General features: G+C 33.5%; 1 protein-coding gene across 10 annotated transcripts in view; it reads left to right on the forward strand.

The window, feature by feature from the left end:
- Nucleotides 1-17,768, forward strand: part of LOC142979079 (protein fem-1 homolog CG6966) — an 82,373-nt gene that overhangs the window by 50,675 nt on the left and 13,930 nt on the right. Inside the window, exons 1-2 of one of the 10 annotated variants that reach the window (XM_076123838.1) lie at nt 8,463-8,607; nt 15,761-16,042. The exons of 1 other annotated variant lie outside the window; for it this stretch is intronic. In XM_076123838.1, the coding sequence (XP_075979953.1) occupies nt 15,926-16,042 (117 nt within the window). In that variant the 5' untranslated portion in view covers nt 8,463-8,607; nt 15,761-15,925. Of the gene's footprint in view, nt 1-8,462; nt 8,608-15,656; nt 16,043-17,768 lie in introns of those variants that run through there. 8 more of the 10 variants (XM_076123842.1, XM_076123839.1, XM_076123841.1 and 5 more) reach the window with 8 other exon arrangements.

Raw genomic sequence — 17,768 nt, forward strand, 5'->3', positions numbered from 1 at the left:
AATAAATATCATTGGACAACTCACTCACGGTCATTTGATTACAAACTAAGCAGAGCTTGTACTATGGTAACCAAATAACTGATAAACATACTTATATACTTCTAAATACATACTTATATAGATAAATTGACAACCAGGCTCAGAACAAATACTCATGCTCATCACACAAAGATTTGTCCCGGGTAGGATTCGAACCCACCCACGGTTATGCATTTGTTTCCGATTTAACACTATCTTTTAAATTTTGTTAATTATATTAAATTGTATTGGTATCAATTAATACCTATTGATTTATTAGTTAACAATTTAACATAATATGCAAAGCGTAAACGCTACAACTTATAACTTAATCTATCAGGTAACTGGTACCACTGTACTCCGAACATTGTAATCAAACGTTGGTATCAACTATTTTTAATAAGGCATTCTTTCTGTGCCATATTAATCAAGTGTTACGTACAGTCGCACACTCCGCACTTGAATAAGTTTTGCAACATTACTTACGGAATTCGATCACGAAATAGATTTAATCGATATTTGATGATATAATTTGACGGCTACCAAAATTTTGCAATGGATTCTGTGATGGCCAGCTTCCGGATGCAATTATTTTGTCATCTTAATTATTATGTTATGTAAGACTGTCTGATTGAAGTGAACGAGAACTTAAGTTGCTTCCCGAATTTGATTTTCTTGAAGAGATTTCCACTATGTGTTTGTATCTACACGACAAGAGTTTATTTTTCAATATGGTAAACGTTGGTAGACTTTGGTTACACTACGTTTCGAAAAACAGGAATACCTCTAATTTATCTAATTCTTAATAGCGTAAACTAGCATTCCTACGGTAAATGACCATCTTTCAGCGTTCTAACGAATGATTGATGATTTCTCATTATTTAATTTTGAAAGTACTTCCTAATATTCAATGTATAAACTTTATAAACATAAAACGTGATGGCATAACGAATACATAATATATGAGGTAATAATATGTATGGACGTACACGCCTACATCACAGAGTATGGAACGTACAGTAAACAAACACCCCTCATACATTAGAATTTTTATTTGAAGCGATGCGAACAATTTTGGAGGTCGTAGTCTAGGGAACAGGCGAATCTCTTCTATCCCTATCAAAATAACGAAATATTGGTACCAAATTTACCAACTGTATATATTTTACACTGTGGCTACACGCAATTTGCCGTCAGCTTCCATTAAAGGTTTTCATCAGGCCTTTGATACCGAAACAAAATTACGCTCCCATCTTGTTTGTAGATTACAGCTTTTAGTTTGATGAATAATAAATTACTTGAGTTAACCGACAATTTTATTTATTGGTATGAAAGGGACTTATCTATCCTTCTATTCCATTGATCTTATAAGCACCTTCAGTAATATTTCATTGTTAAACTTAACTGGTTTCTATATAATCCATAACTGAGATTACAGGATTATGAGAGAATGAATAACAGCCTGGATTTTCGTAACGAGCCCCGTTGTCGTAAACAAATTATGTTAATGAAAACATAATTGGAATATTTCTTAGAAACATTGTTGTTTGTTATTTTGTTCGTTAATGAGGTACAAACGCCTGCGAGAATATTATTATTAATACTGTGAAGCTCAAATAATAAAGTTACGAAACCAGCTTTTACTTGTATAACACAAAGTAAATAGTTGGCAATTAGTCCCAATAAGTTTTACATAAAATGAACAATAATCAATGTCTATAATAAAAACATAATGACTTTAATACGCATTAAATAGTGATAAGTACTTTAAAGTGACGTTTAACGGCTATTTACTTATCCCCGTTCAGATAGAACTTATAAGCATGCGACCATAAAAATGCTGGAAAAAGATGTTTCCTTTCTACTATTCATTTTACAATGCTAAGAAATAAAAACCATACGCTATTCGTAATTCTCTAATTCTCTACCTCTATTCGTCATCTTTGTATAAGTGTCTGATGAACATGAAAGCATAATATGATAATTTTAAGTTAGTTAATTTTGACTTTCTTACTGAACCATGTATTATAACACGTCCCCATTAGCTTTTCTGACCTTTTATTCAGTCGAAATAACAAAGGTTGACCTCTGCAAAGTCACAGACGACGCAAAATAGAACGAAATGATCACATAAATAAATTATATTCGCACATAGAATGTTATAAAAATAAATTGCAATCAGCTTTCTTGTTGAAGTTTCTTGAACGAACTAAACTTAGTTAGGCGCTCAGTAGTTATGTTTACACTGAACAATTATAATACGAAATATCATAAGTACTTATACTCCATCTTTGTAAGAAACGCTTCTTCGAAAAATATTTTAGGCATTTAAAGTATCATGATAAATGAATGTTATCAACCACGATGAGATACTTTGCTATCTATTGCACTATTGCAAGTAAGGTTATTCGAAAAGCCAACTTTACTCAATCTACATGTAAAAGGATATAATCTAATCTCGTTTGCTCACCAATACTCATTTCCATACGTTTTCACTGCGAGCCTTGACCACTTTTATCAGCGCTATCGCACAATTTCATCCACTCCAATATATTTGCAGTTCTACGTTATCTTAACCCAGTTTATGGCACGCCTTCAGTACTCCTACGCTAAAAGATATACTCATTTAGAGTGCATTAACACTAACTACGACTTCAATTACAATTAGTTTTTTTAATGCCTTCCGCTTCAATTGCTCAGCTCTTTTATAGGTCAGTTTTTACATTTAACTCGTTTTACCCTCCCTATTTATTATGGATATATAGATATCAATTTTCTCTTAGTGTTTATGTTTTAAAATATTCTACACTGCCTACAAATAGTTTTCCCTCTTTCTATTATGAATAATACATTATTTCCGCATACACATGTTCCCTTTTACTAGGAAGTGGCAAGCGGGGTTTTAATAGTCGCCGTGGGAGTTAATTTCTACGCCTTGCGTATGTTGTTCTGCAACCTCTATATAATAAAGTGCCTAAGGTTAATATACTAGTAAAGTCTTCGCCAGTTACTTAAAGTTATAAACGCCTGACGGTTAAGGCATAGCTATTAATCGCGAAACCGCTGCTTACTAACTTAAACTTGTTAGGTGTCTCTTCACAATATTGAAGATTGAAGAATTTGTACCCACGTTATCTACCCACGTTATAAATCCTCTGCGTAATTTTTATTGGCGTCCTGTTTTTCATTTGTTGACTTTGTTTTTTAATTTACGATTTTTTTTATTCCTTAATTAACTTGTAAGCTTTTGTAATATGATATCAATATACCTTACCGTGTTAATACGTCAATTTGAGACTTTTTTCATTAGGCTTATGTACAATGTTAGTGAACTGACCCACATAACTGAATGTCTTATGATTCATTACAATAATATTTCAGAGAATCGTTTACCGGGTGTAATATCTGTACACATCGTACACGTCACGTGTGTGGGCTTCATTGCGAGAAAGTAGAACTGCAAATTAAACTGTCTAATGAAAACAGTCTAGTCGTTATAAATCTTCATTGTTCGTTGTGTTTAAACTGGTTTCTTCCTATGTTTCATCGTGCTGAATCATTTGTATGTCAATTACATGGTTTATAAAAATAAATAAGAAAATGGTTGGCAGATCTTCTCATAATAATATAAGGTTGCTCATTTTCTAACTATTCATTGTCTTCTATACTTTAAATTAGCTTTAGCTACGTTAAAATTGTTGCAGAAATTGGTTCTCGACATATTCCCATGTTCAGAAAACATCTAGATACAAAGACTTATTTGATTGTTAAAAAAACAATACATATTCGTATGAATTCTATTTGATTTCTACTGAAAGCAAATATTTCACTGTCATGTTGTTTCAGACTCATAGTATATTTTTAGGGGGTGTTGAGAGACATTCATAGTTTGTTAAAAATGAATGACAAGACTATGTCAATCAACAGTTTAGAATACACACGGAACAAACAATAACTTTCGATGACGAATGTGTTTTTTTAGTCTCTTAAGAATTTTAGTTCATAGTTATATTGGACGATTTTATTATACTGTGAATTATAAAACAAATTATATTTTAGTTCCTATCCTTATCTATACTATATATATTATATATAATATTATAAAGCTGAAGAGTTTGTTTGTTTGTTTGATTGTTTGTTTGTTTGTTTGTTTGAACGCGCTAATCTCGGGAACTACTAGTCCGATTTGAAAAATTCTTTCAGTGTTAGATAGCCCATTTATCGAGGAAGGCTATAGGCTATATATCATCACGCTACGACCAATAGGAGCAGAGTAACAGTGAAAAATGGTATAAAAACGGGAAAATTATGATTATCTTAAGTGACGCAAGCGAAGTTGCGCGGGTCAGCTAGTCTTCTATAAGAATAATGTCAGCTATCAGTTAACCTTTGTATCATCAATTTGAACTCAAGTAGCGCTTTCAAAGAAGTTATGATGTAACGGCGAGAGTGAGCTTTTCAATACGTTTGTTATTTGTTTCGCAAGTTCGTATTTACATGTATTTTTGCGATGTCTTTATATTTACTTTTTACATCATTTCCAGGATGGTTCACGTTCACTCCACGTTCGTTCCATTTAACTTTAATAACGATTCATAGAAAATTATATTTTAAAGTGCGGAGATCGACCTTTTTTTGACCGAGTAAAATTTTGTAGTGCAGATTGTTATTACTAAGGGAATTTGTTTAACTATGGATACGGGAGTCATTGTTTCTTGCTACCCAATCTCATGCCTTTTTCGACATCTTCACTGCTATTATCTTATCCGTTCATACTTATCGGATCTTCGTCTTCAGCAGGTTAGCAATGGCATTAAAAATATTTACACTATGAATTATTATTTTTCCTGTGGACATTCTGGCTACCGCATGCGAAGGTTAAAATGTTTATCGAAGACATTAACACATCATGTCATATTTGTGAGACGAATGTGCGTAGTTATTCTGAAAAGAGGTCTTTGCTTGACCTCTTTGTAACAGTTAAACGTATATTTTTCTGTGGTTCTTGAGCTATAACCTTCAGGACTACAAATTTCCTGAAATATGAAATGGAGATAGTACAAATCACTATTAATTAAATTTGAGGCGCCCATAGCCAGTTGCGCTCACCGGTCGGTAAACGATCTGTGGGTTAAGCAAACCTTGGTGCGGTCGTTCGATAGATGGGAGATCGCCTAGTGGTATTCGAACTTGGCGTCTCCGTGCTTCGTAGGGCACGTGAAAAGTCGGTCCCGGTGGTTGCCAATTAAGATATCAGTCGTTAAGCCACGTCAATGGCCTTCGGGCGGCTTGAACAACTTTGACACTAGGTTGACCACTAACCACAAGAATAATAAATAATAAGTAGAAATCACGAGATCACTCATACATTGAAAAAGAGCTACTATATCTCTCGTTTTGTGTTATATACTAACTTTATATACTCCAATTAATTCGACCTTTAATCAGTAGAAACTGGTGTTAATAACCCGAAGTCAAGGTTCGCCGGTTTCTTTTGCATAACACTTGAAGTTGGGCATCTCAGTATGTTATATAATAAATGTGGACACGTTATTACGTGCTTCGCGTCACACTGACCACTATGTGGGTGTTAAATCTTGGCCAATTATTTTGTCGAGGGCATAAACTGTCATTGTTAGTTTGTAGTACTCGTAACCGGCGGTCCTGTATGATAAAATGTTTGGATGTGAATGGGGCAAGAGGAGTTAGTAAGGACCGTACCAAGTTCTTTGGTTTTTGCCTTCTGTTTTGGGGAAAAGGCGTGTTTTTATGAATATATGTATGTATATTTATTTTAGTTTGCGTTAATTCATAATCTTAAAAATAACAGTCGTTAAGTCATCTCGAAATTAACGATATGCATCAAATAAATAATAACGTTTAATAAATGTTGGCTAGTAAACACATTATATTCTAATTACTAAATAAGTTAATTTCAAAATTATATTACAGACGCAGTTAAAATAATGCCATTATGTATAACTGAAATAATTGTTACGAAAGCGTATTATATTCTGTTTTAATTTAGTCTAAATTTCAAGTATTTCATTTGCAAAATAGAAATTTTGCATTATTACAAATCATGACTTTCTTTCCAGGCTTTATGAATATTTATTATATAAAATTTATTTTATCCTTATCGCATAATAAACAATCTTTGCGACGAACGCAATCTTCTCGCTTCGATAAAAGTAATTTAGGTCGAGTTAAAACTTCATTAGCGTTCATTATCTACACGTTTTTGTCCTTAAGTGAAAGTGGGACACTGTTTTATGTCACCGTTTTACTTTTAAATGTCATAATGTTAAAAATGTGAAGTATGACATATTCTACAGTTTTACACTACCATTTCATTATGTGGTAAGAATTTTCCAATATAAAGACTGAAGTTATTCCTTTATCGTATTTAGAATGCATCATTTCTATTGTTTTATAATATGTTACTATAATATATAATTATAACTCAAAAGTGATTGACTAGCTGACTGACATAGTGATCTGTCAACGCACAGCCCAAACCACTGGATGGATCGGGCTGAAATTGCACGCGGGCAAAGCCGCGGGCGGAAAGCTAGTAATAATATAAAATTTGAACTATTTTTTTCGTACTGGTCCAATCGTGGTATCAAAAACAAGTCAACACTCGAGATATAAGCATTTGCGATATCCATCAGGCACATCAATTTCTATAAAAGAAAATAAACACGTAATAGAATCATACAACTTGATAAAATTTCATATTATAAAACTTTTTCTTAGTAATCCATAGTGCTGTTTCACAGCACGCAAAGACATTCCGTCACGCGTCTCGGACTGTGTAGAATATATACATTGAGACTACGTCATCGACTAATGAAGTGATTTATTGTTGTAAATGAACAGCGTGATGAATATTATTGCAAGTACAGATTGCTATTATTTGAAACTTGCAAAAACGTCGCGTACCGGCGGTTCTGTATGACAAGATGTATGGATGAGAATTATTGGGAATGAAGCAAGGGAAGGTTCTAAGGATCGTACCAAGTGTTCGTTGGTCTTTGCTTACTCTTACGGGCATGTGGGATTCTAAACTCTGAAAGATCGAACAATGTATTACTAAAGTTAGCTATCTTCCTTATACTTTTCATTGTATTTTATATTATAGATCTATTAGTAAGAAATTGACGCGTAATTCTTTCAACAAGTATTGTCTCTTACCCCTGTACGTTTTACTTAGCCATTTCTATCTTCATGTTTCCGATGCTTCTGATGAAATCAATCGAGCCTAAGGAAACAATACGGCTATTTACTTCCCACTAATGTTGCAGCTGAACCCCGGAATGGTTTTACTCTTGATACCCGTATTATGGTGGTACATTGTATCCAAATACTTGTCTTAATCGTACCTGTATCGTTCGCTTAAATATACACGATAATTTCAAACCCTAATAACAAATACTGGGAAAAGCCATGGAAAGGGCTTCATAGGGAAGTTGTACAGACTGAATTACCTAACACAATAAACAAATTAAACTAAAGATAGCCTACAATTTGAATAACTTCTACAAGAAAACAGGAAACTCTGACGCATTTAATTGTTTTCAAGGGACAGGGCGACGACCTTGTCCTTAAAATATAAAAGCGATTCTTAGAGGTCAACACCCTCGCTACCTAAAGCACACTAAAACACAAGAAGTATAGACACTATATAGAGCTATTTCACGGTATGTAATTCAAACTGTCTGCACAAAAAGCGAAAAATGAGAGGCTACTAACGTACTTGAACAACTAGATTGTCGAGCAACCACAATGTGAATAAATCAGCATGTATGTGAATTCAGTATTCGTGACGTTAGCAAAACTTATGCGTAATTTGGATTATCAGAACTACGGTTCTTATAGTTATTTGGCAGTCACCTGTAAATACGTCAGCTCTTCCTGTGCTAATTTTACCATCTGCGCAGACAGAAAAACTTTTTTGCTTTTGCGATACGAAACAATGTGTTGTTTTTTCATGGAAATGTACGTTGGCCTAGAAACTGCGACGAAAATAAACCGGGGGAATCCGGAAACTTCACTCACTACACCTTGAGTTCAAGTTCTTTTCTTTTATTAAATACGAGGTTAATATTGCAATTTAAAAACAAAATTCACAAAAGATGAACACGACATCGCTGCATCGTTATGAAAATATGCATAATTAAGTATATCATTATCGAACGTTCTACATTAAAACATAACAAACAAAATTACAAATGAATTATGCAACTTAAGTCAAGTTCCAAAAAAGTGACGGAGTTAAACCGGTTACCTAGTTTTTATTTTAGCATATTTACATATTGATCGAAGCATTGATCATCCAAAAAAAAGCAATTGCTACACGTTAGCAGTATTCGAAAGGCAAAAGTATGTTGCGTAACATTTTTATTGTGTAACCGTTCGGTGAAAGAGGTTGTCCCAGCAAACAGCTGCAGTATTGCATACGGCATAACTACGGGCGGTCGACTCCGCGCTCGCTCTAACCGCGCAGTGTAATCGCTGATTAAACTAAAGTTTGATGTGATTGTGCAACCGGCTGTACGGCTTTGTTGTCAGTGCGAATGAGTTTATGTATGAATATTTTTGTTTAGTTTTTTAAGAGAGAGAAATTGATAGGCTTTTGAGTTTTGATGTCCTCTGGTGTCTGAGTAAAAGGGATTTCCTAACTACTACGGTATAATAAGGATATTGTCGTTTAGTTTGTTACTACTGCTTATATTAGTGCGTGACGAAATCAAATTTGATATTAGACTGTGACCAAACTAACATTACGTGTTAGTCATTAATACTCATATTATTATACTCAAGTTAAAATTGCATCATAATCGTTTAATATCCCGACAAGTTGGTACGTTTACTTGTTCACATAAATTCATTATTTCCTTGATTATCTGTACACACCTTACGTTCTATTCCTTTTTGTTTTGCTTTTAATAATTGAAGTAAACAAAAAAGTTTCCCGTCTATTACTCTATTTGTTTTGCGATTGTAAATCACCGATGCATATCACTATTTACATCGTATAACACTTTCAATATTCGCGCGCTATTACAAAAGGTTAAGTAAGCTGTAACGGTCAGTAGATTAGAAAGCATGAGGCGTCACAGTACCAGTTTTAGTCGATAGTACCGAACGTCTAACGGAACGAGTACAACATGGCCGCGGTACTGAGATACTGGCCTACTTTGTTTGTTTTTAAACTGATGTTATTGCATGCGTGCTAGAAATTATCTTTTAAGTATTTTATTTGCACTTAACTATTAGAATCAGTATCATTAGCATCATAATCTTCATTGTTTTTTAAAGGTTTATAGGTAGGGGTATAGCAATAATTCCTGTTATATAGTATGACTAGCTCGTGTCCCACGGCTTTGTCCGTGTGTGGGAAACGTTTTCCGGTGTAAACGGTATCCTATGTGTCAATCTACACGCATTGTTATGGCAGTGTCTGTTTTCGTAGAAAACAGATATAATACAATAGATTTTCAACCAATAACTTCATGATCTATGTGTATGTATCTACGTGCGATTTATCCGTCACATCACTTCAGAACGTATAATGTTGCGCGTGCCCATACTTAAATTAAATATATTTAAACGTAGTAGACCACCATTATGGAAGTTAATATCTACGTATATTTTCATAAACCCACAAGGCGTATAAGATGTTTCTCGGCCTGTCCAAACAACGTGTGTTTACACAACAAACATCCACATGGAGTTTGTAATGATTTGCTCTGATATAAAGTGCGACCGTGTGACCACTATTCGGCGTAAACAAATTAACTCAATGACAGTGTTACTTGCTGGTCATGGTACTTTGGTTTTATGTTGACGAGGATTTGGGAACCGCGACGATACAATGCATTGTGGTGGAGACAGTCTGTGTCATTGTCATTGACAACTCCACTACATAAGCCTGCCTTCGAATGCTTGACGTTTCGGCGCAGGTTACACTGTTTTGTATCATGCTTGTACGTACAGTATTCCGCATAATCTAGTAGTCAATATAAAGAAGCAATTGAATTGCTTTCAACGCATGCTATTTCGCATGTTCTTTGTTGCGTGCAAGTTAATGTTGCATCAATGATAGAACATTTTGTGTTTTTTAGTTCGTTTTTCAGTTTGCATAGCTCTTCTTTTTAATAGTATGTAGTTGTTTCACTAATGTTTATAAAACTTGGCAATAGTTGAATTCTTCGCAGTTCAGAGTCGTATTAACCCTTGAACTGCAGTGACATTGAAGCTAGTATTGCGATATCAGGCCATCTAAATTGAACTCGGAGTGTCAAATTATTGCAATCGATTTACTAACTCTTGGTGCAAATCAGACTTGTTGGACATTTGCGTTAAAATTGTTTTTTTTTTAATGTTAAGTATTGTGTTTTGCTCACTGAAAGGTTGTTGACATGATTTTCCAACTTAATTTAGGTGCCATCAAATGATCCCAATTAGAATTCAGTTTAATGTAAAATGCACAGTTTCCTACATATTTCTTACATATTTTTTAAATTTAATACTCTAGGTTTTTTTGAAAACTAACGCTTCCTCATTCGAAATTCCGTCTTTTACTGAGTAGTGAGTGCAACTGCCTGTAACAATTTCTTGTCAGTGGTTTGTCATGTATGCGGCATGTCATGTAAGCGTATATTTTCCACAATTCCCTGTTCTGTCGTTTACCAAAGCTCAGACTGTGTCCGCATCACAAAGTCAATAAGTAAACAATATATTGTGTTTTAATATCCGGCTATATTCTTAGTAATTTCCGTAGTCTTTGTACATATTTGGTGTCCACTTAAAATGCGTCTTTATAAACAAACAAAACGGGCTTATTGTTGTTATGATTCTTGTGTGCTGCAAAATGTTTGGATATCCAGCCCTCATTAAATATTTGTGTTTTAATATATGACCTCTGTCTCCATGGCATAAGGTCGAAATTACCCACAGTATTTCCTCGTAATAGCAAGGTAAGATTGTTCGTGACAGTCTTAGGCTGCAATACTAGCAATTAGAACTGCCATGGTCTCTGTAAATCACATAGCAGAGGCACTAGATTACTGTTTCCTTGTTCTTCTGCACCCAGACTAATAATAAGGAAATGAGAACTGAATATTTTAAAATTAATTCTTGTTAAGTTAAAAAACAACTAACCTAGCAAAATCATTATAGGAAGATAGGCGGTTTTCTGATACGAATTCTTATAAGAGATCTTCGTCCAGACTAATCCAAAATCACTCTATACATAACCTAAAACCATAGTGCCATTAATTAAGTATTAAAAATACTAGGTGCTCTTATAAAAAATATCTTAGGTCATTTAAAATTTGCTTTTTCATTGCAATCAGGAAATTATTCGAGCAGTTTTTTTAAGATATGCGCAATATAACAGTGTAATAATAAATAATGAGCTAATATTACCAATGTGCAACTTTGTAATAATTGCGTATCACGTGGATACTGAAATTTTATAATATTACTCATAAACATTTCTGGTATGATGAACTGACACAGAAATTTTACACAACATCGTGCATAACTGCATAACAAACAATCTCTAAATTTTGTTTTGTTTGACTGAATGTAATCAAGTCAATTAGTATCATTCGCTATCCTTTATAGAAGTCGACTTTGAATTATTTTATTTTTGATTGTCTCATATCCTGGAATTTCTCTTGTTTTTTTTAAATTATTTTTTAGCCCCGTTACTGTCCCATTTCTGGGCGAGGGTCTCCATCCAAACGAGGTAGGGGTTTGGCCTGGAGTTCACCACGCTGGCCAAATGCCTGCCCTCAAAAAATGAATTAAACCATTTAAATATATTATATATTTTTTAATGTGGTTTCCTCATGTAACACTTTTAGATGGTTGTAGTTCTATCAAGTGTAACTACTTACTACTGTTGACAGTATTGAGACACTTTCCACTAAAAAGAAACTTAAGTAGCCCAAGATCAATAGTACACAATACAATTCTGGTACTGTTGATGATTCACAACACGATGAAAGTAGGTTGTGATCTATCGACCCGGATTCGTGAATCATTTTGTTTGAAACCACGTGGTCGAATTTTGCGAGCAACTCGATTAAATAGTTTACAAGAGAAAGTGAACTCTATTTATTCGGAACAAGCTGCGTTTTTCCATGCTTCGAGCAACGTTTCTGTTGCATGCGTAGTTATATTCTGAATATTTCAGAATACTCATTAGCCTCGTAACGAAAAACGTTTAGTTCATTAATAGTCAATGTTTCGTTTACTTAATTGGGACATTAGTGATTCCAGCGTTTTCTCTCATTAATGGACCTTATTGTTTGATCACGCAATCAATATACTGCGTCATGGAATAACTTTTAAACTATTATAGGTTATTAAAAATATATTATCATTGTGTTCGGGTTAAACAGACAAATAACAGGAACTCGTTCATTATTTTTAATTTGAAGTCAACGGCCTTTTAATACCGACAAAAATGTTATGCATATCTTCATCGCAGTAATCTCGTTACTTTAAGTTGTTAGACCGTGCATTTTTTTCTGCAGTTATAATATTTGTGTAGCCTTGTTACATGCACAGTATAAGTTTTTTTCGATCTGCAGGTTCTTGCTTGTATACACTATAATAATATAGATATAATAATAAATGTTATTACCCGGATTAAGAAACTGGTATGGCTACTAAAAATACGAAGCTCGTACGTCTGCTATTTTGTATAGGGAAATAAAAATAAACTTGTCTTGAATCGCGAAGAGACATTTCCTTATTTGGCGTCTGCAGGGTGAACTGAATTACGGTTAATCACGCAGTTTGGCAATCTTCCCTTGTATACGGAAACTTGCAATATCAAGTTCCGTTAAAAACCGAGGCCCATGATTAAAAAAGATATTGAACATTTTGTTTAAAGAAAGGTCACGGTTCGCATTATATTTGTATCCGTACCGACTTACCGACCAACTATCTATTGTAAATGTCTATTTGATCTATTTGCGCTCTTGTGTCCACTGATACGTTATTCAGGATTTCACCCAAAGTAGACGAAATCAGGAAGTTACAAAGCCTAAAAGTCTGTAGCCTGTGTTATTAACACAGGCTACAGTTATTTGAAAAACCAACCCCTATATTCATTTCTCGTGTGCAAAGGGTCAGCTAGTAATATAAAAATGTGGTACAAACAAAGTTCGAAAGGTTAAAAGTATTAAGTAAATTCAAGTTTCAATACAGCATTTTATATCTTCTTAAACACCCATAATCGATTTTTATCGCTTACATAACAAAACAAATATCACACCGTTCACATAACACGTTTGCGAACAATAAGTGAGGCTTTTCCTTTAATTTCTACGCTCATTGTACAAAGGCGGTTTAAGACACGTGTTGATGTTTATTATTGAAACGTGACAGTCGTGGTTTGATCTTTATCAATAGGATCGTTTAATGATGAGATTATGTGAGGAATGTTCCTTTTGTGTTAGTTATCTTCACATTTCATTTAATGAGATAGGACACTCTTACTGTTTTCGTAGGAAAATACTTTATTATTTATTAGTACTAGTGTAATCATTTCACCTAAATAAATAAAAATGTACCACTGAAATGTATGTACTCGCGTAAGTTTTAAACAACTGGACCAAATTGTTTTTTTTAAGTAAGTTACGACAGTTCCGATTTGGAACATTGTTCAGGGCTAGGTTTATATGGGATCTACAGGATCAAAGTTTTCAAGGGAGTAGGATCAACGGGATAAACAGTAATTTGAAATCATCTTTCGACTCACGGCTTCAATTAAAGAAGCAAATAGTATTGTAGAAGTCTTGATTGGTTTCGTGCTAACCGTTCATTGATTAATTTAGTTATTATGGCTTGTGGTGATGCAGTGGTAAGTTCCAGTAATTGATTGTCTATTAAAACACAGTCACATGTATGTTTTTCCGCTTATAAGGACATACACATTATTGTGTGTCTGGTATTTTGCATAATCAATGATTCTAGCTGGTAATTACTGAGGTATAAAAAGCAAGATGTATTTAAGAATTTGTTTATATATTATCAAATGCAGCTGTAGGAGTACTACTAGGAATAATAGTGTTTGAAAATGAAATGGGATTTAGAGTTAGTGTCACTATATTATTATTAGCAGATCTTGTCATTGCTCGAAATGAGCTCCGGACCTTTGTTATGTTATAAAGTTTAAATTTTGTCAGTGCATGCTTTCATACGAAGTAACCAGGTTAAATTGTGCGAGGATACTTTATAAAGCTTTGCCAGTTTTGGCCCTTAATCATTGCGTGGCCAGAGATCAGAACTGTCATAACTGTCTGACTGGCTGTCTGCGATTTATATGAATACTACCGGCTCACCGCGGCTTCGCCCGAAAATGTGGAATTTAACAATCTATTTAACATAAACCTTAGCCATTTTACGCATAAACCTTCTTCTTGCATCACGCTATATATTAAAAAATCGCATCAAAACCGTTGCGTAGTTCTAAAGATCTATGCATACATAGACACAGACGGTTGTTTTTTACTATGTAGTTGCAGTTTAGTTTACAGATATGAGCTGAACAAAATTGTATGAGCCGTCTTTATAATAAAAAAAGAAACAAAGTGTCTAACAACTTTAATGACGTACGCTGTCTAGACTTGACTTTTGAAAAACGTACCTATTTCTAAAAATAAAATCTGCTCGTATATTTAAAAGCAAAACTAGTTTTAATTCTGCATTAGATTAGCACGTTATTAATACTAAGTATAATGTCGTTTTATTTGTGTTTGTGGTTGGCATTCACGATTCCGGTATTTGCTCTTAAGCATATGTCACACTACACACAAATATTTACTGAGTATTATTTGCTTGTGTCTCTCGTTGAGATACACATAAATATTCAAGTCACAAGTTGATATTGAACTTCATCAAAATGGTCTCTTCTTTAAAACCATATATCTGAAATTCAAATCTAATACATATTTTAATTTTATTCCAACATTCTTTCGTGCAGTTTCATAAATATTTTTATTTTTCATAATACTTAACTAAAGTTTCAGAATGCTGTTACACTGTGTATTACAGTTTTTGTTGGTTTTTTGTGGTTCTTGTTAAACTTTCTAAAAGTAATATAGGAAAAGTTAGTTTTATGACTGAGTAAAGCTGTTAGCCTAGTGCTCCCTCAGGCAGTGTTACGATCCACGGTTCATGTTTGTTGAAAACGTTTTCTATGTTTACGTACAGTTAAATAACACTACAGTAAGGTAAAAGGAAACAAAAAAACGCTCAAAAGAATGTTGCATAAAACGTGAGTCATATTGAATATTGGGAAAACTTCCATGCACGAAATAGAGTACGTTGATGGACAAAAGCTTATAATAATGATAATATCAGTTCAGTAATTTGTTACTTTTCCTTAAGGAAAAGTTCCAAATGGCCGTTCTAAAGCCGAACCTAAGTTTCAAACGTGAGTCATACATTCAGTGTTTTCGCATTAGAACTAATTCAGGGTTAGATATTGCGCACGACACATGGAGAAACCCCGCATAATCTGATTATTTATACGAAGTTAACTTATAATAGTTACCTTACTTAGAAATACACCTTTCTGTGGTTTGTGAATGCCTTATATTTATCTGCAGACGCTCGAGGACACCACTCATGATCGTGACGTCGAGACGTAAACACGACCTCTACTAATTACTTGCATTGTATAATATTTTAAAGAGAAAATATTATTTCACAGTTTAAAATTTCTAAGACTTTCAAAGAACTCCTCCTAAATATAATAAATACATTTAAATTAGCTACGTTTATATAATTACTTTTGCAAATTTGAAATAACGGTAGTGTTGTGAATTAAAGTGACGTGAATCATAGTGAAAGAATTGACTTGTGATGTTCTGATACGATGTCTGCGGGTGTTTGGGATCTGATGCCGGTCAGGTGCCGGTGGATTGAGACGCTAAGGCACTGCGGGAAGACACTCTTGAGAAGGCAACGACGATTGCTTAGGAGATTGAAGAAGGTATAGTAACTACTGAAATTGAAAACCTTATGTATTTTGTCAAACGATTTACAAAGGCGATTGGAATAACGATGAAGATTAAATTAACTTACAGTTGTGCGGTATACAAAATAACTAACTCACACTTATCGTAATTAGTATAGACTTCGATGATTAAAGGGTTGTCAAATTGTCATAGTCTTGCTTTTGGAAGCAAAAGTAAACAAAAGACCAACGTAATCTTACTTTAATTACCTTTCTAGTTTATAACGCTAATGATGTTTTTAAACGTCACAATATTGCACCATTCAGTTGGTAAATAGATTTAGATTGTGACACTGAGAGAATTACTCGAGTACTAGATATATATTTTGCAATATTCTGAAGAATAAATAGGCGCGTTCCTTGACTTTGTTTGACCTGAAGTATTGTCTTAGATATTGACCAATGTGTCCATGTCATACAATGAACATTTATTTGTTTTGAGCATTCGAAAAGTTTTGTCTCTTGAGGTCTTTTCAGTTATAACTGTTTGACGAATAAAGTGTGATATTTTTATAGGTGTGTAAAAGCAGGATTTTATAGTAAGACATTTTTAATTTCGAGTTTTAGTTATTTAGTTATAATTGACCATACGCTCAACGTCAGAAATGTCTGAATCTTGTATTCGTTTGACAAATTTTCAATTGTATTTTTTAAATGTAAATATCATCTGAATTATTAATATCGAAGGTCTAGGTCTACTTAATATAGGACCTTAGAAATAATTAAATTGTGTGCAGTCACTCCATGTAAACGGCTAGACTAGAAACCGTCTCCAACATAGGTGGAAGAATTTATGAGATATATTATCGAATTATAGGTAAGCGTTACTCGTTATTTTCAAATTTTAATTAAGGGTTACTGCTTCTGTACTTTCTCAAAACATCATTAAAAATTCAAAGTTTAATTTAATTAAAAGTGAGAGGAGAGGAGATATACCCGAAAGCAGTTTACGTTGTTCATCTTATGGTTCTAGGTTAAAAAGATTTTTTAAACACGTCTCTGGTTTGGTCACTTACGGCTTCAGTTTGCAAAATGAGTGAAACATTGGGATCGTTCTAAATATGTATATATTTAAAAAATAAGCTGTAAGAATTATTTTCCTTTAAAGATATTTTTGGCAAAAAACGTTTTGTCAATTCGTGCTTAAATATTCAAAGTTTAATTTTATTTAAAGTGAGAGGAGAGGAGATACCCGAAAGCAGTTAACGTTGTTCATCTTATAGTTCTAGGTTAGGAAGTTTTTTAAACACGTCTCTGGTTTGGTCACTTACGGCTTCAGTTGGCAAAATGAGTGAAACTTTGGGATCGTTCTAAATATATATTTAAAAAATAAGCCGTAAGAATGATTTTGCTTTAAAGATATTTTTAGCAAAAAACGTTTGTCAATTTGTGCTTAAGTTATAAATTACAATACTGTAAGAAAATTTGATTAAGATGAATTTTCTTAAGTGACAGCAGTTAAGATTTAAAATAAGTTTTGGAATATTGTTTAATAGTTTATCAAATAAAAGTACATTTTAATGTGCAGTGTATGTATAAAATAAAAGGCGTACATACGCATGCATGTTTTATGAAACTAAATAATAATTATCATTGTTTATTGAACTAAAAGCTGAATACAATCAATTTGTTTGTTAATTTGAGTAAGCAGCTATTCAAAAAAATTGTATTACTTATTAATTTTGTGCTGAGTAACTTACCT

This window comes from Anticarsia gemmatalis, chromosome 15 (assembly GCF_050436995.1).
Source record: "Anticarsia gemmatalis isolate Benzon Research Colony breed Stoneville strain chromosome 15, ilAntGemm2 primary, whole genome shotgun sequence".
NCBI lineage: Eukaryota > Metazoa > Arthropoda > Insecta > Lepidoptera > Erebidae > Anticarsia > Anticarsia gemmatalis.